This window comes from Cervus canadensis, chromosome Y, assembly GCF_019320065.1.
Source record: "Cervus canadensis isolate Bull #8, Minnesota chromosome Y, ASM1932006v1, whole genome shotgun sequence".
Lineage (NCBI taxonomy): Eukaryota > Metazoa > Chordata > Mammalia > Artiodactyla > Cervidae > Cervus > Cervus canadensis.
In genome coordinates this window covers 7,261,707-7,287,860 of record NC_057420.1, presented here as the reverse complement: position 1 = coordinate 7,287,860, position 26,154 = coordinate 7,261,707, and the positions used below count along the sequence as shown (strand labels likewise).

Below are 26,154 nucleotides of genomic sequence, written 5' to 3'. Positions count from 1 at the left end.
TCATTTTCAGGGACTAGGTAATAGTGGTCCTTCTGAAGATGCCCCATTGCTCAGCCTGATAGTCGTCACGTGAATTCTTGGGTCTCATCCTTGGCAGTGTATATGACTTGAGTGATTCACAAGTTGATCTACATGAAGGCCGAGGAGCAGGGACGTTTTTCTTTTCAGTGCATAGCCCCTTTCTATATGTAGATGCTTCAATTTACAAAAAAATGAAGCATTAAGTTAATCAGTAGTGGAAGCCTCAGTTCAAGTGCTACACAGCCACACGAGGTTTAAGCGTTACAGTGCTGAGCAACAGAACTATTTGTCCGGACAGTCCCACAATGCTGTGCTAGAGGATCTGAACCTGTGAGAGTGGAAAAAAGAGAAGAATACAGTTTCTAGGTCACATTCGAACACCAGGATGATGGAAACAGTGGACAAATGTTAGTGTCTTCAGTGATGTAGAGCAACAATGATGTAAAAGCACCTATCCTGGAGAAACTTCTTGTTTTAAGCTTGGCAAGTAACACTGCCATTCAGTAAGATACCAGAGGTAAAGAAATTCTGTTCTTTGTGTCCGAGGTTTTCTGGGAACAAAAAGAACGTATGGAAGAACTGAGGTCACCCAGCAGATTAATAGTGTGGCCCTGAAGAGTCAAGGACACATACACAGTGTCTGGCCTGTAGACGGCCCAGACAGTAGCCTGGATTTGGACAGGCCTGCCTGGTTTATGGACTGGCTGAGCTAGTTGCAATACCCAGGTTTGAGTGGAAGAATAAGGGATGTTTCCAAGGGGTGTATTAAGAACAAGGGTCTTACATATCTGGGTGACATACAGAGGGTATGAGTAGTTACCTTTAAGCACCCAAGCTGGTACCAGAGGGTAAGGAAGGGACACGGTGGCAGGTGAAAACACTCGTTTCTTCAGCCGTCTGGACAGTGTGCCTGGTGTGCTTGACAGTGTTTGTGGGGCCACTGTTGGTACTCTCACTGCTGACCTATGAGAAAAACTCCTTTACGTCTTCCCAGTCTGCTGATATTCAAGGGAAAAACAGGGAGACCCACAGATGAGGGAAGCAGGGTACAGCACAAAGGGACATTTCTTGTCTGGTCAATAATTTCTTCCTAAGTGTACGAGACATCTTAAGGACATTAAACAGTTGAGCAGAGCTTAAGATGAGGCTCCCGCACAGGTAAAAAGCATGGTTATAAACCATCTGAGTGCAAGTAAGCTAGAAGAAGACCAAGCTCTGTATATTCTCACTGAAAAAAAAAAAAAAAAACCATGTGCAATACTACTTGCAACACTTATAGGTATTAATAAAATCTTTTTATTCTTCCAGACAACTCTTCATCTGATCATTCAAGAGATGAAACAAAGAATATTCACCCTGGCAAGATTTAGAATTCAGACACATAATCCAGACCCAGAGTCTACCACCTTGAAAATTGTTACGGCAAGATACTTGTGGGAAGGGAAGGGAGTAGAACTTCAACCAGATTTAATGTAAGTGGTAAGACTAGATATGCTCTACATCCAACCTAGAAATGTCTCTATTTCTCTGTAAGCAGAGAACAGGAGGAAAATGGACCAAGGCAAGCATCTGGCAGAACAACTGGATGTAATCTTATCTGATAACCCTGAATTTGAGAGAAATTCCACACGGGTGCAGTGCGGAGATTTTTGGATTAATATGTGAACCTGCTCCTTCTGAAGACAACTAGGTTCGGGCCTCTGCCAAAGGTAGGATAGGACACGCTTGAATGAACTCCTCTTTATTAAGAATCCCAACACTACACACAGCAAGCAGCAACAAGAAATTCTCAAAAGGACGTAAGGCTCAGCTTATGCCAGAAAGTTGAGCTGACTGAAAACATGGAAGAGGCGCATAAAGGAATTAGCGAATGGTGTATCGTACATAAGGAACCTCCACATCTTCGCCATCCTCATCATTGCAGCACAGCTCAAGCACCAATGCTTGCACGTGGTGTCCCAGCTTTTGCTTTGATACTCGACTCACAATTTCTGTCATCCTAGTGTGAGGAATAACAGGGTCAGGTAAGTAGAAAAAGAGGAAAGGACATAAAGGGGCAAATAACTAAGGAGAACGGTAAACATGAGTTGCATAGATAGCTGATGCTTCCTAGCCGAGACAGGACCAGAACCTTTCTCCCTGCCCAGTGGGCCCAACTCACGATTGATCCATCCGCTCCTTCAGCTTGCTGGGTGGCATGAAAAAGGAGTAGAGCATGGATACACCTTGGGATAGCATGGTGATCTCCAATTTGTGCTCTGTCTGAAGATAGTAGAAAGGAGGGACCACGGTGTCACTAGGATGGACAATACCAAGGACCTGGACAAGCACTACCCTACGTGTAGTAAGTGAAGAAGGGGTCTTACCTTAAAGTGGTCAAGGAACTGCTTGAGGGTCATCTCTTTACCATTAGGCTGCAGCCCCTGGACCTCAAAGCGATCCCAAAGTGTCCACTCTTGGTTATAAAACTGCAGGATAAAGCACAGCAGAGTAAATCAGGGGACAAGCCGAGGTTACACTCTCCTCTTTAAATCACAGATATGAGAGTTTCATTTCCACAGTGCACAGGTTCCAACAGTGAACACGGGGTGCACAAAATTAAAGCAAACCTCCAGAATGATGAAAACCAGAGCCAGTTCTCCAAGGATAGGATACATATACCGCCCACTCATATACATACATGTGTCACTCACTGATGCGTGATACCGAAGGTTTCCATAAATACAAGAATTTACCTGGTGGCGGGGTGGGGCAAGGGGCCCAGCGAAGCAGAAAAAGGGCAGGGCCAAGTTGATGAAGCTATTCTTATAGGACTCAAGCTGTTGGTGTCCCTGTACCACTTTGTACAGCTCCAGACATACAAGGCCAACTACAGCTGCTGTGGTTGTAGCAATGGCTGGGATGATCTTCCCTGCAATCAGCTTGCTCTATGACACAGAATGTGACGAGCAGAGGTGATTGTTAAGAGAAGTTGACAGCCCACTGAAAAGGTCACATGTGGCAGATTCAAATTTAGAAAGGGTTCAAGGTTAGATCCAAATGTTTGTTACCTTATGCCGGTCTGCGAGGGGAATGTTATAGTTCTCTGCCCGGAGATTGGATGCAGCCACAATGAAATCCATGTGGAAGTTGGTGTCATCATCCTGTTGTTGAGTGGAGACAGAGGAAGAATAGAGGAAGCAGATCAGGAACAAAAGGTTTTCTAGATAGTACTACGTACCAACATCTATTTTTCCCCATTACCTTCCAGTGCAGCCAAAGATGTCCCAGACCACCAAAAAAAAAAAAGGGCCATATGGTAGGCGTGTAAACCCCACAAAAGCTAAAGATGGCTCAGCCCATCCTCCTATCCTGCTGAGGGCACCCCTCTCCCAAGCACCTTCTCAAAGTTGATGGGGTACATCTTGAACCCAGAAAGGCTCTCTGGGGTTGGCAGCATGGCCTTGAGCTCCTGTAGGCGGTTATCATCTGCCGAGAGGAGGTAGTACATGTCAGTCCTCAGATACACATTAGATTCCAGGCCAGGGTCTGAGGTGAAAGCAGGAGTCCAAAGTAAGGCAGAGAAGTTCACGCAGATCAAGGATTTAAAAAGGAGAGACATCACGTGTGAGAGTAAAATGAAGCAGGAAAGATAAGGCAGAAACACCCCAAAGAGAAAAGAAGTAGACAGGTGTGTGGGACGTGAAAAGGAGCGTAACTAGAGACACTGAGGGAAAACGACTGAGACACTAAGAAAGGTTTAGACAGCAAAACTATTTTCAACAGAGATGGATGCAACCCAGGTTGCTCACTGATGAATGAGTGTATACAAAAACGTGGTCTATCAATTCAGTGAAACATTAAGTCTCCTTAAAGAGGAACATTTGAAATCCTGGCAGTTTAACAGCACAAATGGCCTCAGAACTACATGCTTAGCCAGAGGTAGAAAGGCAAGTATTGCATGAGGTTACCTAAACATCAAAATCACAGAGATGGAATATACATTAGTGTTTGCCAGAGGCAGAGGGGAAGGGGACTGGGGTGTTACTGTTTGATGGGTATAGAGTTTAAGATTTGCAAGTTAAGTTCTAGAAATTTCCTGTACAATGTGACTGTATTTAATATTACTTAAGCATAGTTTTAAACATGATTAAGATGGTAAATCTCTTGTGTTTTTTACCAAAATATTAAACAAACAAATGCAGGATGTCAATGAGAACATAAAATAAGACATCTTAAAGAAGAACGACACAGACAAGGGGAGATAAGAAGGAAGACGCAAAAGCAAACAGGAGACCAGGGTATAAAAGTTACAGAAAGGAATATTGCAGGGAAATGCACCGATAGGAAAGAAGAGAGTAGTGAAATGGGATAAACAGGACATATCTGAGAAGGAAGGAGGGGCATAAACAGTGCAGTTTAAAAAAAAGTGTACAGGAAAGAAGACAGTAGAAAGTACCTGAAGGGGAAGACAGGTAGGGAAATGCATAAAGAGAACTATACAAACAGGAATGTGAGAGAGTAGCTATTTCAGACACAAAATGCAAAAGATGTAAGAGGAGACGACAGACATACAAAGGAAGAAACTGAGGGATACAAACAAGATAAAATGTAGACAAGGACTTCTAGAACACGAGGTGGGTAGGGGAGACATGGAATTTTGAGTTGGGGGACAGTTACAGATGGAGAGATGAGGAATATATTGAGAGAGAGATGAAGAAAGATATACACACAGATTAGTAACAGGTTAAAGATACATATCAGAGAGAAGTAGGGATGCAGATGAGGAGATCTGTCAAGATGAACCAGGGAAGAAATCAGGCAGAGAGACTACTGGTGGAAATCATATCCATTTCTACCTCAGAAGCACACAAAAAGTAGTACGGAAAATAGAACAAAACAAAGAAAAAAACACACAAAGAGAAGACATGGTCCACTCAGAGGGAGAAGAAAGAAGTAGTGCGAGAGAGAATTTGTCTCCATCCAGCCCACTGGAAACTGAAGAAGGAAAGAGGGCGGTGGATCAATCTCAGACAGGAGATCTCAGAGCAGAGCCAGGGGCAAAATATCAGTGCGCAGGAGGAGTGTCCACACATGTAGCCCATGCATGGACATGGGCTACAGTAGCGTGGTGGCTCCAGCCCAGCTAAAGTATCTCACCAACGGAGGAACTGGTTTGCAGCTCCTGGTCAGAAACTTGGATCCTGACGCCAGACTTCGGGGTGAACTCAGGGACCTGCATAGACTGAATGAGTATGGTGACAGCACTCCGGTCCTGAGAGCCCATCATCCCGTAGGTCTGGGCAAACAGGTTGGCAGCAGCTATCACGTAGTCCAGATGCAGGGGCTAAGAGAAGGCAAGGTAAGGAAGGGAAAGAACATCTGTACTCCCCTACGGAGGCTCAGCCTCCTTACCACCCATTCAGCGACTTTCCACCCAACTGCAGGAGACCCAGGAGAGTAGACTTACATTGTTGACATCAAAGATGAGTGGGTGTGGGCAGCGTTTAGGCCCGGACCAGAAAGGGGCTCCTGAACCTGTAAGCTAGAAGACAGAAAGATTTAGGGGAGCAGAACCTGCCACAAGAAGTCTCTCTGATAACCACAACTCCTCATTTTCAGTCCCAGAAGGCCCAACTCACTCTACTTTGACACTCATTTTCTGCCAGACAGATATTTATGAAACTTTTACAGACTGCCAGCCACTGTGCTCTTGTTGTTCAGATGCTAAGTCATGTCCAACTCTTTGGGACCCCATGGACTGCAGCACGCCAGGCTCCTCTGTCCGTGGGAGTCTCCAGACAAGAATACTGGCCTGAGTAGCCATTCCCTTTGCCAGGGGATCTTCTTGACCCAGGGATCGAACCCAGGTCTCCTGCACTTGAGGCAGATTCTTTGCCACTGAGACACCGGGGAAGCCCACCAGGCACTGTACTAACAAATTAATTTACTAACTTAACAAAGAGCAATTAACCTTCACAAAACTCTCATGAAATTAGGTCATCACTATTCCTAATTCCATGATGAGTATACTGAGGTGCAGAGAGCAACTGCGTAACTTGTGCCAAGAGAACACAGCTAGATTCTATGCCATTAACTCCGAATTTTTTCTTCTACAGTTTTGACAGTCTTGACTGGGAATCTGGAATGACACATCCTACATCTAAAGGAAACTGATACCAAGTATCTGACAGCTAGAAGAAAGACTGACTGGGCATTAGAGGAGAATGATGGCAGTCTTTGACCTCAAAAATCATTTGCTTATTCATGTTAAGAGCTCTCAAAGCCTTGCTGAGCTTGACACAACTGGATTAACTGGAATGAATCATGTCAAAAGCATGGCAGAAGCCAACACAATAGTGTAAAGCAACAACCCTCCATTTAAAAATACATTAAAAAATATTAAAAAACGCTGGGGCAGGCTGTTCCCAGTAAAACCATTCTGACAAATGGTCCCTGCAACTGTGTTACTACCTGGTTAGGAGGAAAGTTATGCAGCAGCTGTCTGATGTTGTTGGAGTACTGGGTGTGCCAGTGATAGTACGCCCAGGTCACACAGTCAGCCCACGATTGTGGCCGTTGCAGCACTAAGCTGCGCTGCACGGCCTCCAGCACCTCCAGAGGCTGGGTGCCTGCCAGGCACAGCGTTCGTTCCACAAACTTGGCGTCTCTTTCAAGAATCAGAAGGGAAACCAATGCAGAATTACAGAGTGATTCCAGGAGTAAGCTTATATCTGCGAAAGTCAGTCCTGACTTCCAAAGGTATAAGGCCCAAGCAACCATTAATTTATTCAGAAAGTAGACCAGGGAATTCCCTGTGCTTCCACCACAGGGGGTATGGATACAATCCCTGAGTGTCCACACACCACTGTGTGATACCTGGTGTGTCCCTGACCCTCCCCCCACCAAAAAAAACGTACAGTAGGTCCTAACTGTTAAATGGTCACAGAATGCTTTGACTGACAGGCCAGAGACAGGGTGAGCAGGCACTTGCACCAAAGTACTCACGTAAGGTATTGGTTGACATTTTCTGCTGGCTGCTTGAAAAGGCCTTCAAACTCATCCCGAGCCCACTGCAGACAGAGCAGAAAACATTACATTGAGATACGGGAAACAAATGAGATACGAGAAACAAAGTTAAGTTTCTGCAGGCATTAGAGAGATCATCAGGGAAATACAGTCAACAGGAAAACCACGGCTGCTATGGGAAAACAGGAATGAACCCATCCCAGTGGGACTCCTCAAACTTTTAAACACGCACCACTCCATTTAAGAATCAATGATGTTAATCTGGGCAGATTCCTACACAAGTGTAAGTTTGTGGTAAACTTATTCTGAGGCTGAACACGTTACCCAAGGTATGTCATGCCTCAAATTAAAAAAAAAAAAAAAAGTTCACACCAAGAATAAAACATGAATGATCTCTCTACAATGATCTTGCAGGGACTGTGCAGAAAATAATAATAGCACTTTTCCTGGAGAATTAAAGAGATAATATAGTCCCAGGCAAAGTGGTGTAAAGCATCCTGTTGGTAGAGATCCAGATTCAAGTGCCAGCTCTGCCACACTTGTGTGACCTTCAGGTACATCTTGACTTTTATATCCTCATTTCAAAATTCTGTATCACTAGTATCTACACCTCAAGGAATTAATATCATAGAATAAGCACACAAGTATATATTTTAAACTTATTTTGAATGTCACAAGGACATACCAAATGTAACTTCTTTACAAAAGTCCTGTGAGAGTTACTACTTTCACTTCCGTTTTACAGATAAGGGATCTGAAACATGAAGAGCTTAAGTCCAAGTATCAAACCAGTATTCCTTTCAAAAGCCCTTTTACTGGCCTCTCTGTATGTTAGTAGAAAGAAACAAAGTAACAGAACCATAATCTTGCAAATGTTTTACATATTGAAATAAATAGACACACACTCCAACACATCTTACGACCTCTCCCTCTGTCTCTAACTATAGATATATAGTCTCTAACTATATATATATATATAGTACATATATATATATATAGTCTCTAACTATAAATATATACATACACACACAAACATGGGAGGCATGGACAGGCAGAGAGACATACTGTGTACTGAGTCCATAAGTTAAAACTCATCCTGAAAGGAAAAGTGACAGATTAAACTGTTTATTCTCATTTTCTTACTACTCCCATACTTCCTAAACATCCTCAAAAACTGCATTAGGAATTATTTTGATAAAATGATGGTTATTTTGGGACCAAAAAGGAGATGGGATTCGGGCCAGGTTCTGAGTGGCTGCAAACGGGAGGCTTTTATATTGTCAATCTAGATGACAGATATGCTCTTATATATACATATATATATACACACACACACACACACACACACAGTATATAAACAATTATTCTGACAAACAAACTGATAAATGTGTTCTGGACAAAAATCAAAATGTTAGTCGTAAATATGTACTGAGTAGAGAGGGGTTTAAATAACGAGCAGAGCTGATATTAAGAAGTTGATTTTGTTTAGCAAGAAAACAGTATCCTCTATACAAAGACAGACATCTTCACATCTTAGATACACGCTTCTTAAGTAAAATGTTTTACATAGTATACATAATACTTCCCTGTATGTTTCCAATATAAAATTCCCAAGTTAAGAAAAAGCATTCCAAAAAGGTTAGGCTAGTAGGTCTAAAATGAATGAAGGAGACTTGAAGGGAGGGCACATCTTATATACACTGAGGCTTGCATGACTGGAATAAAAAGAGCCTGGCATTGTCTAGATGCCTGTCTGTTCTACCTCTTTCTACCCCCACAGCTGATCACCTGCAATGTGTGCTCGATGGCATTCGGGAAGTTCTTCAGCGTGCAGATGGGGATGGACTTCTCAGGAGGGTCCTGGCTGGAGCTGTATGACTCTGTCAGGAAGGGGATAACCACTTGTACATTACCCTTGGTTCCCAGTGTTCCTGACTCCAGAAGTGGCTTACGGTAGTAAACACAACGGCGGTCCATGTACATGCCTGCGGCAAAGAGTCAACAGATGAAGGGGAAGTAAACATCAGTACAGATGACACTCCCTCCCCAAAACACAAACATGGCTCTGTTCTGGTTCTCACCCATGCACAACACTTACGGGCGTCCACATTGTCCAGGGCATTGGCCACACCATCCAGGTTTTGGAAGAAGTCATCATCATACACATGCTCTGTCTCAGGGCCCACACGGTTCTGATGGCTTATGACCCGGATGTGTGGATTTATTTGGCTCACAGCTGCAGCAGCTGTATCAGACTTCGACTTCTGGGTAGTGGCAGAGGAAACAGAACTGTCATCCATATAATCACCCAACTCACCTGTGCAGGCCTACTCTGGAAACTGATTAAGTAATGCTGCACAAGACCAACGCTGTGACTTCAGGGGCTCGGTGGCATATGACAAATGCCACATAGCTGAGGCTGAAACAAATGGGCAACAGGGCTTAAAAAGAAAACAGTGATCCAACAGGAGACAATGGATCGAGCACCTGTTTCTTCTATCTACCCAACATGTATTGTTAGTTTTAGTTACCAGCACCCAGAATGCATGTGGGGTGTGTTCACTGAAAGAAAACCAAGATCGTCTGGTTTACAAAACCAGGATCCTCTGAAACCCTGTATTAGCTCAATTTCCTCTTCTGTTCAAAACCCTCTATCACTTCCTAATTTCAACTAAGGATAAGATGAAGTGGCCCCTATTACTTTTACAAGTTTCTCTATTCCTATGATCTCCCACCGTCTCTATTCTTTACCACAGAAAAAATATTTCAGCCTTGAGATTTTCCTCATGCTGCTAACTTTACATAGTATATTCTTTCCTGAGATTTCTTCCACTCCACCTCTCTCATTTTTAATTCTCTGTGGAAATGTCACCTTTCCAATGAGACCTTTTTTAACACATTGCAAACTACACTCTCATGATACTTTGTTCTTTATCTTGATAATGATTCTTACCCTAAAACATTATTTTTCACCCCATGTTCAAACTACACATTTTGCTATTGGTATTTATCAACTCTAGCAGTTGAAAACGTAGAGGTCTTAAAAAGGACTTTTTTTTAATGTGATGCAAAGCCATCAATATTTCCTACATTAGACATTTAAACAGAGAAAGGTTTAAATAATATTAGTCTGCTTAAGACTATGATAATTCCATTACATAACACAATCATTAAGAAAAACACTGCAACATGAAGACTTTAAGACAGGTTTCGAGTGTATTTACAGTTTTGCACATTTCTCTTAAGCTATTTTAGAAGACAGATGAATTTTCATAACTACTGCAGTCAATGCATTATATATTTTGTTTAAAAGAACCTAAGGGATATTCGGCCTTACAAAAAATGTTTCAGTAACAATTTTTAGGTGATATTTTAAAACTACAGAAAACTTGACAGGTGTTTACAAATGTAATTGCAAGGTGAAATGTGGAATCCATATCAACATTCACTGGTTTTCAATTCATTTTGAATTGAAAGTGAATTTCCTTAATGCACAATTCTGTACCATCATACACTGATCGAGTCATTTGGGAAAACCCTGTGTCCTTGTCAGACAGCTTTTCAAAGTAGAGAGGGAGATTCACCATTCAGCTGGTGAAATGAAAATAAAAGCAAAATAGTGTCCTAGTAAATCTTGAAACATCTATGGACTTGAGAAAACAGTGCTATCTACCTCCACTGAATTTTGAGAAACTCTCAATGTTATGTCACTGCATCAGAGAAGAGCAGAAACTTCTCTAAGTTCTTATATATCTCAACTATCAAAGCAGTGCCTAGTATCTGCATGATAAACCGAAAGGCAGACACTTGGCAGGCAAAAAATAACCCTGGCTTTTACATAAAACTTCCCTCTATATCCTAGCTTCTGTAGTCTCACATAAGCCGTAACTAAAAATCAAAGGAAAAAGAGTAGGGAGAGATGCAAAATGACAAATCCAAGATATAAGTACTCAGTGACTGTCTGCTCAAAGACTGAACCATAGAGAAAAAATAACGGAGGAACTGAAGGAAAGGGGTAAACAAAAGAGACCTAAGTTAGCATGACGGATAACAAAGAAAAGGAGAAAAACCCAACAACTTAACCCTGTCCATCTCACTCACCGTGACATCCCAAGGACGGAACAGAAACTGTCGGTTCAGATTTGACTTCTCGATGATGTCCATGTCTGTTACTGTGATTGCCCCACCATCCCCACAACCTAGCCCAATCATGGCAAAGTTCTTGAGCAGTTCACAGCCAATGGCCCCTGCGCCCACCTGGGAGGCAGTCAAGAAGAGAGAGAGGTAATGGTTAGGGGCACTCGGGTAACAAAGCTACCCCTCAGTCCTATTCCTCCTGGAGACTGTAAGAGAGGGTTGGGCAAGAGACTCTAGTATTGAATATTTAAATTCCAGGAGCATTAAAACGCAAGGTCATCAGGAAAGAGGCAGAAGACCAGGAACAAAGGAACTGGTATGAAAACAAAATGCTAAACAAAAGAGATGAGGGTACAATCAAACACCCTCCCTTCTAAGGCAAAGACTCCAGAAGAGGTGGCCAGAGCTAGGATAAATAAAAGGAGCTTGCTCCCAATAGGAGTTCTCACCAAGAAGTATCTCTGCTTGCCCAGTTTCTCTTGCAGGCCGGAGCCAAATACAGCCACCTGCCCATCATAACGGTTCTGGCACTGCGTCATGTGAAGGGAGGAGAGGATTAGAGAAATTGTACACCAGAGAGGACCAAAGTAATACCTTCTCTGTGGGCCCCCATCACATACTGGAAGGCATTTGTCCTCTGAAAGAGCCTCCTGGTCCTCAGGGAGACACTCAAGGGCATCAAAGTACAGCCACTGCATAATAGGCATAAACTTTCCAGAGCAGGCCTGAGGAGGAGGAAAGAAAGGGGAAGTGATCCCTGGTTAATCAGAGCCTGACAGCAAGTAGCAGAGTCAGAAAGAAACCGAGCCCACTCCACCACTATCCTTCTACCCACACCTACCTTCATAACCTCCTGAGCAGCCAAGCCCCCAATGAAGGCATTCATGGGTGCTAGATCCCCAGCAGCCACGTAAGCCAGCTTCCTGATGAGGTCTTCATCCAAATTGTCTTGCTGCACTGCTGGCGGGGCTTGATCCTTCACAGCCTCTGCTAGGGTCACCAGTTCTGCTGCATCCTTCTGGTAGGACACAAGAAACAAAGACCCAGTCATGCCACTGTGGGGAGAGGGAGAGGTAGAAAAAGTAAACAGAGGTAGTAATGGTAGAGCTTTGGTGCAAGGACCCAGGCTGGCTTGTTCACCCACCTACCTCACTGTGGGGCCGAGGGGACCTGCCATGCTGGGCACAGAACTGGTGCAAGGCCTGGAAACCAATGTGCAGTTGAGCAGAGCGAGAATACTTGGCAAAATCTGTTATCACAAAGTCTGGCTCTGCCAGTGAGTTGAGCAAGGATTTCTGGTGGAGAACAGAGAAGACCACATCAGAACTAAAAAAAGCAAAACAAAATGAAGTGAGAAATACCTGGAACCTTACAGTACACCCTCCTGCACATACTTACAAAGCTTATCTTCTTAGTCATTTTGACCTGACTGACAATGCCTCCACGGATATAATCAGAGAAATTTGAGGTATCGCAGATACTAAAGGTGTAGGGCCCTAAAGGATAAAAAGCATTAAGATTTATCTGTCAATTCACACCCTCCCAAGATCAACAGGACTACCAAAACCAGAATGGAAGAACCACCCAACTCTCCCTCTCACCACCCACCTCTCCCTTGGATTCAAAGTATGGGATCAGCAGATGCAAACTATTATACACAGGATGGTTAACAACAAGGTCCTGCTGTACAGCACATGGAACCATATCCAAGTTCCTGTGATAAACTATAGTGGAAAAGAACACATAAAAGAATGTATATACAACTAAACCACTATAAAGTAGTTCTACTATAGTAGAACTATAGTAGCAGTATAGTTCTACTATAAAGTAGAAACTAACACAAGATTCTAAGTCAACTGCATTTCAATTAAAATACTTTCATAAGACCCAGAGGGATCGCGTAGAGAGGAAGGTGGAAGGGGGGAGCGGGATGGGGAATACATGTAAATCCATGGCTAATTCATGTCAATGTGTGACAAAAACCACTACAATATTGTAAAGTAATTAGCCTCCAACTAATAAAAATAAATGAAAAACAAACAAACAAACACAAAGCCCCACAATGCTGATTTCTTCAATAGCATAGGTACTCTATGTCCAATATGTCACCCTGGAGCAAAAAGTAAAGCAAGCACTTAAAGGATCCAACATCAATGAGATAAGCTCAAAAATTATGAAAGGAACATGAAAATGCAGCTTGAAACTCTAAAATCCACAATTATCTTCCATCCATCAAAAATTTCCAGGTCATGAATCTCTGGCTTTAATTTTCATCAAATCTGTAAACTTTGAAATATTATTTCTTTAAAAAGCTTTTCTGCCTCACACCTTTGTTGGGATTTATTAGATTCCATGTATTTTTTCACTTAAAGCAGCCATATGTCTTTTTTGTATCTTCCAAATCATTCTGTACTATATTCATGATTACGGAGAACTCTGTTGACACCTGAAATATATTTATGACTTGACAGGTGGTGCTAGTTGTAAAGAACTTGCCTGCCAATGCAGGAGACATTAAAAGAGACCCGGGTTTGAGCCCTCAGTGGGAAGATCCCCTGGAGGAGGAAATGGTATTCCACTCCAGTTTTCTTGCCTGCAGAATCCCACGGACAGAGGAGCCTGGCAGACTATGGTCTGTAGGGTCGCAAAGACTTGGACACAACTTTGGTGACTTAGCATGCATGCATGTGTGCGCTGATTTTATATACTTGGTATGTTTAACAAATTAACACACAAGAAAAAAGTAGTAGATTTAATAAAGTAGAAGAAATTATCCATGATACAACAAAGAGCATGGAGAAAACCAAAGAGCAAAGTGGCTTAAAACACATGTAACTGGAGATCTGCAAAGAGATGATGGAGTGGGGTGTGGGCTGAGAAAGTAGTACTGAGACAAAAGAAAGTGGTGGGGGGCGGGGAGGGTGCAGAAATATTCCAAATCTGATAAATCTATGATCTCAGAGGTAATATAAATTTGAAAGGAAGCACCGAGAAAATTACACAAAGGTCTACTATCATAATTGCAAAATATACTAAGGTATATAATCATCAATCCATTTCTTAAGATCAGTGGTAGAAAATATAAGAACGTTAAATACAAAGGAGCAAGGATAAGAACAGGAGACTTTGTGAGGAAAACAGGCAGGAAAGAACAGTACCACATCTTTAAGCAATTATATCTAGAATGCTACACTCTGCAAAAATATTTTTTTTTCAAAATCAGGCATTCTGAAATAAAGACAATTTCAAACATCAAAAAGCAAGAAGAGTCACCACTAAAGTACAACATATGATAGAGCCTGAGTGGAAGCAAAATGGTACTGGATACACATCTAAATGTAGAGAACATGTAACTGCCAAACCCCAACAAATAATTTTAATGTGACAATTATAAAATAAAAAAGCTCTTCTAGCTTTTTAATGCTTGAAGAGGTTCATGATGCACATGAAATTGCAATTATTTTGGTGTGTATGTGTGCAGTGATAAAGTATTACTTGGAAAAGCAAATGCAGAATTTACATTTACACAGTCTAAAAGTTAAAGAAAAAATAAAAGCGAGTTGCAACCAATGAGCCAAATGGAATCAAATACTAGCAGTATTCATCTTTCTGCTTCTAGGTTCAGTTCACAGTTCTCAGCTAAGGCTACATGGACACATGTCTTGTAAATCCCAGGTGAGAGATCAGAGAGTTATATCCTCTTGGTCTGTGGTGCCATTCAGTATACATACATATGACCACAGGGACAATTCTCCCTTTGTTCTAGGTAATCATTTCTTGACCCCCAGCTTAGCATACCCAGGACGTTGATCTCTAGTGGACAGATGCCATTGAGTTCACTCATGCCCTGAACTTCTGTAAAGGAGACGAAGTCACCACTCTCAAATCCGTGTCGGGACTCATCCAGGCAAGTGACAATACCAGGGTTGCCCTGGTTGGAAGAGAAGTTAAAGAAAGTCTCACATGTAGAATCAGGGTACCCGGGGCATAGACAAGGACCAAGGCTACAAACATGCCTGCCTTGGGCCAGACTGCATACCTTGGTAACCATAGAAACCATAGCAGTGAGAGGCTGTTCCCCATTGGAATCCGTGAGGATCATTTCCTCTCCAAAGTCACAGAATAATTGCCTGTAAAAGGAGAAAACAGGACTGAGACCTGGAACTTGGGTACTGAGGCATCATGCTGGTAATATGACAGTGCTTACGCAGTATGGGCAGCGGTGGACATGCAGACTTGTATACATGGTTTTCCTGAGACAATCATTAGGGCACTGGGAGCCAGGGGGGTTTTGGCCTGGCCTAGGAAGGAGTTAGGGATAAAGGGAGAAGGTGGAACTCACCCAAATAGACCTCGAGTGTCTGCTACCACCAGCTTGATTCCGTGCCTGTGACAGAACTCACCCACCTTCAGCTGGTCCTCCAAAGGAGAGTTGGTAAGGACCACCACCTGTAACAAGAAAGCAGCTCACTGAAAAAACGACTGGCACTGAGGTGAAGGGGAGGAAGAAAAAAAAAAGGAGAAAGGCAAGTCAGGAACTGGTAGAAGGTCAGGGCTCCAGCTTACTAGTTCTGACCTTTTCTACAAATATAAAGTACATGTTTTATACTGTGTCAGGGGACGTTCAACTTTCAGGGATCCAATATGTTATTCTCTTCTTTTGTGTGCCATTTCTCAATGGCACATCATTAACTCTCATTATACGAATATAAATTAAATGATAAGACTTTACAAAAGGCCCAATTAGAGCAACATAAAATGTTTCCTCATCAGTTCCTGGAAACCAGCGACGAGCAGAGGTGCACACAGTTCTCAGGACTGAGATCATGAGAAAGAGCACCTTCTTGGACTCCTTTCAGTGACTCCCTTCAGTGACATTTTACTTAAAGGTAATTATTCAGTTATACCCCTCTTACTCAAGATATGGAATACTTTCTGGCCCTTTAAAGACTGTTACGTGCTTGGCTTTGTTTTTGCTGAAATTTTTTACTACCTTACAAGTGGCCTTGTATGAAGATATATAAATGTGCGTTTCTGCAAATAAAGCACCCTTGTTTCACTCGAGACCTGGGTCCCCTGCATCCCAGTTCTGGTTGACTCCAGTCCCCAGGTCCAAGTCTACAAAGACTGTGACAAGTGGTGCCCCAACAGGGACCTGGTGAATGCCCTTGACAAGCAGATGGAGTGACTGTTAGGACTTACGGAGTTCGGTAATTGCAGGGTTATGTGACAAATGGCTGGAATGCCCCCACCACTTTTCTACTTTACTTCATCATTTATTTAAGGTTCAGGACTTTCAGTTTCACATCAGCAGATAGAGGCTTGTCTACAAACAGAGGTTGAATATAATCCCTGGTTCCCTGATGAAAGCAGTTCCAATTTACAAATTTGGAGCTGGGTTAAAAAAAAAATTAAACAAACCACAAGACAGAGAGAAAATATTCTAATAGATTTCTGGCCCTTGTGGGCCTTCATTAAAGCCATAATCTTGCCATTTCAAGGCAATTCTAGCCCCCCGATAATCATCAACAAACGTAACTCTCGTTATACGAATATAAATTAAATGATAAGACTTTACAAAAGGCCCAATTAGAGCAACATAAAATGTTTCAAAACTTTCCCACCATCCCTGCTCTGGCTACCCCAAGCATTCCTCTTCCTCTAGTAACAGGAATGAAAACTAAGGTCCCCTCAATTAAAAAACAAAATGAATCTGATGATGATTCTTCTGCTGCTCTCTTTGACACTAAAGCCAACGATACTTTTTGATGACAATAATAAGCCCGACACACACTCATATTTATGAATACAGATGATCCACTCGTTCTTCACGATGAAGGCTTTCTGATTTACTGACTTTGCAATCTCAAGTCTCTGAGGCCAATGATCTTCTTGCCTTTCCTGTGTAAAGAAATATTAATGCTCAAGGGCAACTAATAGCTCAATATGAAGGCACTGGTTTTTCTCACATGCAACAAATGAAAAAGGTTGTAACTATGTATGGCCTTTATTCACCTTTTTCTAAGGAACTTCTAAACTCTATGGCATCTTCTATTGAAAATTTTATTCCTTATGGTTGGCCAATTTTGATATAAGATCTTCCTAAACCAAGAAAATATCTTCAGTAGATAATATAGTTTCACAATGTGGCCCAAGATCATGCCAATTCTAATGCTCGAACTGGCACTCCCCAAAACCACATTACTTTTGAAATGTTAACCGGTAAAGGGCAATTTGATTCGGTGCAAGTTCAGATACAACGCCGTCCTTTATTGCATGAACAATTGAAAGAAGTTGCCCTTGATGCTTGGCATCAAATTACTCCTCAAGGGGAACCTAAAGGTAGCTACACAAAGATATTACAAGGACCTAATGAAGCCTATGCTGATTTTTTAGCTAGACTGGGAGTTGCTATCTCCCATAATGTTCTCAGAGAAGAAGCCAAAATACAGTTAGAAAAACTGCTTATATATGAGAATGCCAATCAGAAATATCAAAGAGCCACTGCTCCAATTCATGAGACCAAGAATGTTATTATTTGAAGGCTTGTCACAACTTAAGATTAAAAACTCAGAAAATGCAAATATTAGCTAAAACAATGGCTGCTACCTTTAAAAAGGAAAATGAAAGATGTTTTGTTTATGGAGATAAGAGCCATTAAAATAATTGCCCTAACACACACACACACACACACACACATACAAATTGAAACTATTCAAAAGCCTCCAAAAGTCTGCCCTCACTGTCATAAGAGGATCAGTTCAGTTCAGTTCAGTCGCTCAGTCATGTCCGACTCTTTGCAACCCCGTGAATCACAGCACGCCAGGCCTCCCTGTACATCACAAACTCCCTCAGTTTACTCAAACTCATGCCCATGGAGTCAGTAATACCATCCAGCCATCTCTTCCTCTGTCGTCCCCTTCTCCTCCTGCCCCCAATCCCTCCCAGCATCAGGGTCTTTTCCAATGAGTCAACTCTTCACATCAGGTGGCCAAAGTACTGGAGTTTCAGCTTCAGCATCAGTCCTTCCAATGAACACCCAGGACTTATCTCCTTTAGGATGACTGGTTGGATCTCCTTGCAGTCCAAGGGACTCTCAAGAGTCTTCTCCAACACCACAGTTAAAAAGCATCAATTTTTCGGCGCTCAGCTCTCTTCACAGTCCAACTCTCACATTGGGCTAAAAAAGGTCAATCTAAATATGATGTTGAGAGAAATCTTATTTCAGGAAACTCAAAGATGGGGACTCACCAGGTCCCCATCAACAAAAACCAGGGACAAACTCCATCTTTTCCCATTCACGGCAGCATCCAACAATGCTGCCGTCAATATACCAGTCATAAATGATTCTCTTCTTTTTCCTCAAACAGTCCCTTCTAGAATACTATATACCTTTACACCCTCTAGACCTAGAGAGATTTGCTTTCTCTCTCCCTTATCCTAATCATAGCGGGCCTCACAAATGATATCAATAGACTGTACTGCCTCAAAAAATGATGAAGTCTCCCATTATATGTCAATATTATGTGGCCAACATGCTCTATTACACAACAATGCTGGCTCATTACATCATATTTGGAAAATCCCATACCGACATGCTAAAGAAATCATTAATAACTGCTCTACTTATAGGCCCCTACATCTTCGACCCATTACACAAGGTATCAAACCTCAAAGATTACAACCCAATGAACTATGGCAAATAGATATAACTCATTGACCTGAACTTTCTCCCTCTGCCTTCTTACATGTCTCAACTGACACAAATTCTTCTTTTATATGGGCCACACCTCTCCGAGGTGAAACTATACAACATGTTATAACCCACCTAGACACCTAGTTCTATAAAAACAGACAATGGCCCTGCCTATATTTCTAGACAATTCCAACAATTTTTACACTCATTTTCTATTAAACATATTATAAGTATTCCTTATAATCCACAAGCACAGGACATAGTTGAACACTGAAACTATAAATAAAACAATTAAAAAAGGGGGAACACACAGGAACACATCTATCCTCTTTATCCAGAGCAGACTTCACTAGATTCCAACACAATATATTCTTTAATCCTATAACTACTATTAATACAGCTTTGTTTTACATTTTTTAAACTTACCACAAGGAGATATTTTGACAAAAGCAGAGAAACATTTTGAGGCATTGAAGGACACCTCCCTTCCTCTGCCTATTTGGTATCAAGATGGGTTGACTAAACAATGAAAAATTGGAAAATTACTATTACAGGGAAAAGAGGTATGCTTGTATTTCTCCAGCTGGATCCAACGAAATCAGCTGGCTCCCTCTTCAGAAGAGCTGCCCCAGGGGAGCCACTGGTCTTCAAGACAGAGACGAAACGGCAACATCCCCAGAAGGAAGAGTTTCCAGTACAAGCCATGGTGGCTTTAAAAACTGCCAAGAAATGCCACACTGAACATCATCGCCCTTTTATCTCCCTACTTGGGGACAGATAAAAATCCTTACTAATCAAGCTGAAAATCTCGTTTCTCAACAGAGAATTCCTCGGAATCCTGAAAATATTTTTGTCGCTATGCTTGCTTTGCTTGCTTTTGCTTCTCCCACTGAGGCTGACTTGATTATGCACACCTATTGGGCCATACCTAACCCTCCTTTATTGCAGGTTACGAAATGGACAGACATAGGACTGGTCAATAGACTAATGAGTCAATACCTATGCCTTTTCCTTGGAACTTGGAGGGGCCCTCTCATCCTGAGAAAGAAGGCAGATTGATTAACATCTCTCTAGGCTATTAAATCCTTCCTTTTACGCATGGGCCCAGCAGTATCATGTATTCATGTTCAAGAAACGTGGACTTTTGTCCTGCCTCCAAAAAAACAACTTCTGCACATTGCTTGGACTGTTTACTGCCCTGTCCTTTTATGAGAACCATGTCAATACGACCAAAACTCTACGAGAAGGAAAAAAGTAGGAATATAAGGTGTTTACTTATAAGGACTTTAAATACACTCCTGTTTTTTGGGATATATGTCAAGCTAAATCAGGGAAATTAATGTTTGTGGCCAATTACACCATTGTTGACTGTGGACCCTATGATATGTGGTTATCTAACTGCTCAGATGATATTAACAGTACTATGTGTTATTATGTTACTCAAGTAACATGGAAGATTACCAACAGTTCAATGGAACACTTCCATGACAAAGGACTCCCTGGCTGGCTTGACGGCGGAATGGCACCTCCTTGCCCTCGAATCGTCCTCAATATACAGATTGGACCTAAACATTGGGACATCTGGAGACTTGCTGTGAGTACTGAAAAACTTAAAACTTGCACTAGATATTTCACAGAGACTAGCTGTAATCATAGTAACTATTCCTTCCATTATAATCATTCATATTTTATATAAGCTCGTGTTCCCCTTCCGTTTGTTACGGCCACAGGAAACTTAAAATTTAATAAGGCTTTACTTTCTATGACTTGTATAGATTACAAATTGTATACTTGTCTTAATTCCTCTATTTCTCTAAAAAAGAAATCCCTTTCGATTCTTGGATCTCCACTTAGTCTAGGGTTGCCAGCAGATCTCCAATGACAGTGGGAAGAAGGTCCTATGACAGGACTTGCCTCCCAGTTACTCACTAAACTACTCTGACGATCTAAGCAGTTAATTGGATGGCTGATTCTTGGCAGTTTGAGATTAATAGCCATTTGCACTACTGCTATTGTTGCAGACACTGCTTTACAAACTTCTGTTCAAACATAAAACTTTATTCAAAATTGGACTAAAGATGCTCATTCTATATGGGTCACTCAGGTTCAGATAGATGAAAAAGTTCAAGACAAAATTCAGAAATTAGAAACAGCCATCCAATGGTATCACTGCTGTTCGGTTCAACTATAATGCTTACAATTGAGAATAAACCAAATTTAAACTGCAAAATATACATAATAACACTTTTTTAAATGTGCAATTGTGGCAAAACAAAATTTTGGAAACCTTCTCTAAGAGTCTCCCCTCTTCCAACAATTTGGAAACCTTTGCTGAACAGCTAACTGATAAACTGTCTGGTTTTAAAACATTACATGTAGTGTCGGATCTGAAACTGTAACACTGATAACTGTCCTGGTGATTATATTTGTAGTATACCGATGCCTTTCAACTAAAATTGTTCAAACTAAACAAGCTCAATTGGTCAGGGCCTTTTTCACAAAAGTGTCTACAGTCACCCCCAATTATGAACAAATCAAAAAGGGGGAATTATCGGGGGATGTTCAACTTTAAGGGATCCAATATGTTATTCTCTTCTTTTGGGTGTCATTTCTCAAGGATTATCTATTCTCTTATCAATTCCTGGAAAACAGGAATGAGCAAAGTTGCATGCAGTTCTCAAGTCTGAGATCACGACAAAGGGCACCTATTTGGAATCCTTTCAGTGACTCTCTTCAGTGACCTTTTACTTAAATGTAATCTATTCTGTTATGCCCATCTTATTCAGGACATGGAACGCTTTCTGGCCCTTTAAAGATTGCTATTTGCCTGGCTTTGTTTTTGCTCATTTTTTTACTGCCTAAAGCTGCCTTGTATGAAAATACATAAATGTGTGTTTCTGCAAACAAAGCAACCTTGTTTCACTCGGGACTTGGGTCCCCTGCTTCCCTCGTCTGGTCAACTCTAATCCCCAGGTCCCGGTCTACAAAGACTGTAACAATAATCAGTGAGGGTGAAAGTGCAAGATAAATATGAATTCCCAGACTATGACAAGAAATGTAAAGAGGTATTAATGGGACAGAATCTGAAGACCAACGAATTCACTTCTCTGAAAAATGGACACCCACTCCTACCTGCCTACAACCCAGTATGCCCCTTCACATACTCTGTAAAAGTTGGCATTTAACCCCAAATCACTACACTTTCATTACTTTCCATTTTAATACTAAACAAAACAGGGCAAAACTAACCCTGCTCAGCAACAATTTGGAAAGAGTCCTTGTCCGAATCGTCTTCCCTATTCACAAGGGTAAGTTCCTACCACTATAACAAGAATTCCAGTGCCCAAGTTCTCTGGGAAACCCCAAGCAGAGTTATCAGCACCCACAGGCCCAGTCCATTAAAAAATATATTGGACAAACCAGAAAATGAATCTGAGAAAAGTAAGGCAAGTTGATGTTGCAAGATACCTGGAAACCACTAAGAAAGTCTTCAACAAGGGCACCAGTGTAGGTGCTGACTGGCACATAGTGGTTGAGTTCAGCAAGGCAGGGCTGTGATGCCTCAGCACGGTTCTTACCAATGTCCTCCTCTCGCAGGTAGAACTACAAGAAGGTACAGAAAGGAAAAAAGTGATGTGAATGCAGAGATCGAGCTGTTTGGTGCCGGGGCAAGGGAACGGAGTCAGGAAAGAATACCTGGGACGAGAGGTCAGCCCACTGAGCAGTGCCCTCATCATGCAGGGTGACAGCTTTGACACCACCAAGGATGATATTCTTGGCAATCTCCACCCCTAGGCCCCGAAGTCCTGATACCAGCACAGTGGATGCCTGGAGATGCTTCATAGCCTCATGGCCGAGGACATATCTGCAAGATTTGAAGAAGACTTGGTTAGGGCTTGGCTAACCCTCCTTTATCTTCTGTGTCCCTCTGTGGCTTCATATAACCAGGTTTAGTCACACTTACAACTGTCTAGAGTAAAGACCTTCATCTATGTCTGTTTCACTGCCCTTTTTTGGCATTCCCTAGGAATGGAGGGAAAAAAGTTTCAACAAGATAAAGTAAAAGCTTAAATAACAGAGATACTTTCCCACCAACCACAACACCATCCCACCTCCAAGATTTATCTTAGAGAAACTCACGCTGGATGATCCTGATGGTTCTTTGAACACTACAGAACAAGCGGAGGAGAAATCAGGACTTGGTTTTCAATCAGGCCCAGACATACACTGTTTCTTTGACAGTGGCAAGCTAGACATCTTTAGAAAAAAAGTCAGAGATGAGCCAGATGTAGGCAGACTTTTTTGTTAATGGTAACTCTGAGGGAGAGAAGGGATTTAGTACTAATAATCTCATTTAAGAAAAGAAAAATGAAAATATGCTAGGTACCAAAGCCACTCTGAGATGAAGGAAACAAAAGGCCGAGCTCAGACAGCTGACATACCCTAGGAACAGAAAAAAGAAAAGCTTCAGGAAGATAACAGACTAACCACTCAGTGACCACCCACTGGCTACATCATGAAGTCTGGCTGGGTTTCACGCAGGCTGAATAGATGCTGAGAAGGGGATGCTTTCTGATCTAAGGCTGTTGGAGGAGGGGATATGATAATGCTATATGCGCCAATGAGACTGGAAGTCAAGATTTCCAGCTTCTGAACGAGGATGCCAGGGGCCTCCCAAGGCCCTTAGGGTATACTATAAAGCAAGATGTGGAGTAACAGGATCTTTTAAAAAGCTAGAAAGTTAGCTACTTTTTGAATCCACAGATAGAGCTCCAGGCAAGCCTGGGACTATGAGCCTCTAACAGAAATCTTAGGACCAAAATCTGACATGGTGTTATCAAACACTGCCACAGTGATGAAGGGAAGTCGGGAAGGATGTCTGAACGACTATATATCCAAAGAATTCCTTCCTGGTGTCTTATTCCTTAGGGGGTTCTGAGGGCTGATACTTGGGGTTATTTGAAAAGAACTGTGACACAATGAAGAAACTGGGTATTCTCCAACAGTATATGATGCCTTATGAGTAAAGCATGTTACTGTACAACAAAGTTGGGTTCAGAGGCGTTTCTTGATGCAAATGCTAAAGTCGAGTTTGCGGAGCTGGGCAACTAAGCAGAAATCTTGGGTACAGGAACATTTCTTAAAGGTGGTGTAGAAATGAAATGTCTTTAAACTGACACGTTAAAAAAATGTATTTTAACTGGAAATACTGGGCCCAGTGTGATCTCCATGGTAAGCGATTACAATCAGGCTAAGCAGTGTGGCCGCAGTCTCTGAGCAGGCATTAGGGTCAGTAGTATTCACTAGCCTTTTGTGTGTGTGTGTGTGTGTGTGTGTGTGTGTGTGTGTATAAATCTATTAATTAATTAATATACATTAATCTCTTAAAAGTGACTAGGAGGAGAAAATGAGGGAGTGAAATGGTGTCTAAGCAAAGATGTCAGAGAAAGGTCTCTTCGAAGAAACTGAAGGGTAAACAGACCTTGCCTGGGCTCTAGTTCCTCTTGGAAGCTGTGAGGGTAATAATTTTAATTTAAGGTCTTCATAGGAATACAAGACTAGCAATTCTGAATCTGGTGCTGTAACATACTAGGGAATGAGACTAGATATGCCACTGACTAGATATGTTGGACCTGAGCCTCTAAAGGCAGAAATCAGGGCCTCCGGAGCCCTGAGGTCCGATTTTGCAACCCAAGGGAAGAAACGGTAACATCCACCCTGCACTTGAATGTTATGCCCTTGCGCCTGCACCTACACCGCCCCTTAAGCTCAGTTTAGGGTATCCCAGTTCAGTTCAGTCGCTCAGTCATGTCTGACTCTTTGCAACCCCATCAAACACTGCACGCCAGGCCTCGCTGTCCATCATCAACTCTCCGAGTCCACCCAAACCCACGTCCACTGAGTCAGTGATACCATCCAACCAACTCACCCTCTGTTGTCCCTTCTCCTGTATCCCAGGAGCTCCTGAAAACCCTTCCCGAAAACGCTACCGAAAAAAGCTGCCTAAAAATCCCTTCCCGATAATGCTGCCAGGGAGGGTAGCGGAGAAAAGCCATTTGTTACCAATTCCGACTCTCCAGGTGGCTCCGCTGGCAACTCCACGTGGAACAGAAGCCAAACCCAACACCGCACTCTTTTTGCTCCTCCTCCCCCTCCGACTACCTAACGATAGTTGCTGCAGCCTCAGCCTTCCCTGCTCTCCCTGCTGTCCCTTTCGCGGATATACATTTTTACCTCAAACGCCGAGACAAAATGGCGACCGCTACGCTTGTCGTCGAAAGCGTTTCCTGACTTTCTGTCACGCCCACTAGGGAATACGGCTGACGTCATTACGTGTGCCACAGGAAGTGGGAAGACAGCTCCCTCTAGTGGTTGCAATCACTAGCGTTACTAGCTCAGTCATTTCCTACCAGGGATTGTAATCCCACAGGCTCCTCTGTCCATGTAATTCTCCAGTAAATAACTTTGGAATGGCTTGCCATTTTAAAATCCGTACAAAGTAAAAAGTAAAATACAGTAGTTACATCGTTTTTGTGGACTGCCTTCATAGCTCAGTGGTAAAGTGTTGGCCTATCAAAACAAGAAATAGAGAACGTTCAGGAGCCTGTGAGTTCGATCCAGTGTATTTTGGTGGAAAAAGAAAATTTAAAGAAGTAAAACTTCCCATAGGTGTTCCCCCCCACCCCAACAGCACATACTTTCAGTTTTGTTCCCTCCATCAGTCGTGTCAGACTCCGTGAGACCGTATGGACTGCAGCATGCCAGGCTTCACTGTCCATCAGTAACTCCCCCAGCTCTGGCAAACTCAGGGCTAGCGAATCAGTGATGCTATCCAACCATCTCATCCTCTGTCCTCTAGTTCTCCTCCTGCCTTCAATCTTTCCCAACATCAGGGTCTTTTCCAATGAGGCCGTTCTTAAATCAGGTGGCCAAAGTACTGGAGATTAAGCTTCAATGTCAGTTCTTTGAATGAAAATTCAGGACTGATTTCCTTCAGGATTGACTGGTTTGAGCTCCTTGCAGTCCATGGAACTCCCAGGAGTCTTCTCCAACAACACAATTTAAAAGCACCAATTCTTTGATTCTCAGATTTCTCTATGATCTAGTGCTCACACCCATTCATGACTACTGGAGAAACCACAGTTTTGACTATACCTTCACCCCCAAATAATGTCTCTTTTTAATATGCTTTTGCAGCCCTGTGTCCACTGCTGATTTTCCAAATATTCTGGCATATTGAGCGCAGTACTTTAGCACCATATTCAGGATTTGAAAGAGCTCAACTGGAATTC

At 42.3% G+C, this 26,154-nt stretch overlaps 1 protein-coding gene across 9 annotated transcripts; it reads right to left on the bottom strand.

The window, feature by feature from the left end:
• Window positions 1-1,746: 1,746 nt before the first annotated feature.
• LOC122436442 (ubiquitin-like modifier-activating enzyme 1) lies at window positions 1,747-25,178 on the bottom strand. 9 transcript variants are annotated; one of them, XM_043460239.1, is made up of 27 exons: window positions 25,097-25,178; window positions 23,250-23,305; window positions 23,003-23,031; window positions 22,827-22,885; window positions 22,559-22,727; window positions 22,331-22,465; window positions 15,509-15,615; window positions 15,206-15,296; window positions 14,965-15,097; window positions 12,565-12,662; window positions 12,315-12,461; window positions 12,008-12,184; window positions 11,787-11,891; window positions 11,616-11,696; window positions 11,131-11,286; window positions 9,128-9,293; window positions 8,818-9,014; window positions 7,009-7,073; window positions 6,475-6,670; window positions 5,471-5,545; window positions 5,161-5,347; window positions 3,401-3,549; window positions 3,072-3,164; window positions 2,757-2,948; window positions 2,388-2,489; window positions 2,183-2,283; window positions 1,747-2,020 (listed from the first exon to the last, which is right to left on the bottom strand). In XM_043460239.1, exons 4-27 carry the CDS (start codon window positions 22,880-22,882, stop codon window positions 1,885-1,887), a joined length of 3,114 nt encoding a protein of 1,037 aa, XP_043316174.1. In that variant the 5' UTR covers window positions 22,883-22,885; window positions 23,003-23,031; window positions 23,250-23,305; window positions 25,097-25,178; the 3' UTR covers window positions 1,747-1,884. The 9 variants fall into 9 exon arrangements, with proteins under 9 accessions (XP_043316174.1, XP_043316173.1, XP_043316169.1 ...); XM_043460238.1 differs by having other exon boundaries at window positions 22,975-23,119; window positions 25,097-25,164; XM_043460234.1 differs by having other exon boundaries at window positions 23,003-23,119; window positions 25,097-25,164.
• Window positions 25,179-26,154: the final 976 nt, after the last annotated feature.

Coding starts and splice junctions, on each gene's coding strand:
- LOC122436442 (XM_043460239.1), bottom strand. CDS start 22,882: ATGCCAAAAAAGGGCAGTGAAACAGACATAGATGAAGGTCTTTACTCT. Junction 15,297..15,508: donor GACACTCGAGGTCTATTTGG/GTGAGTTCCACC, acceptor CTCCTTTTACAG/GCAATTATTCTGTGACTTTG. Junction 9,294..11,130: donor TCCGTCCTTGGGATGTCACG/GTGAGTGAGATG, acceptor GCCACTACCCAG/AAGTCGAAGTCTGATACAGC.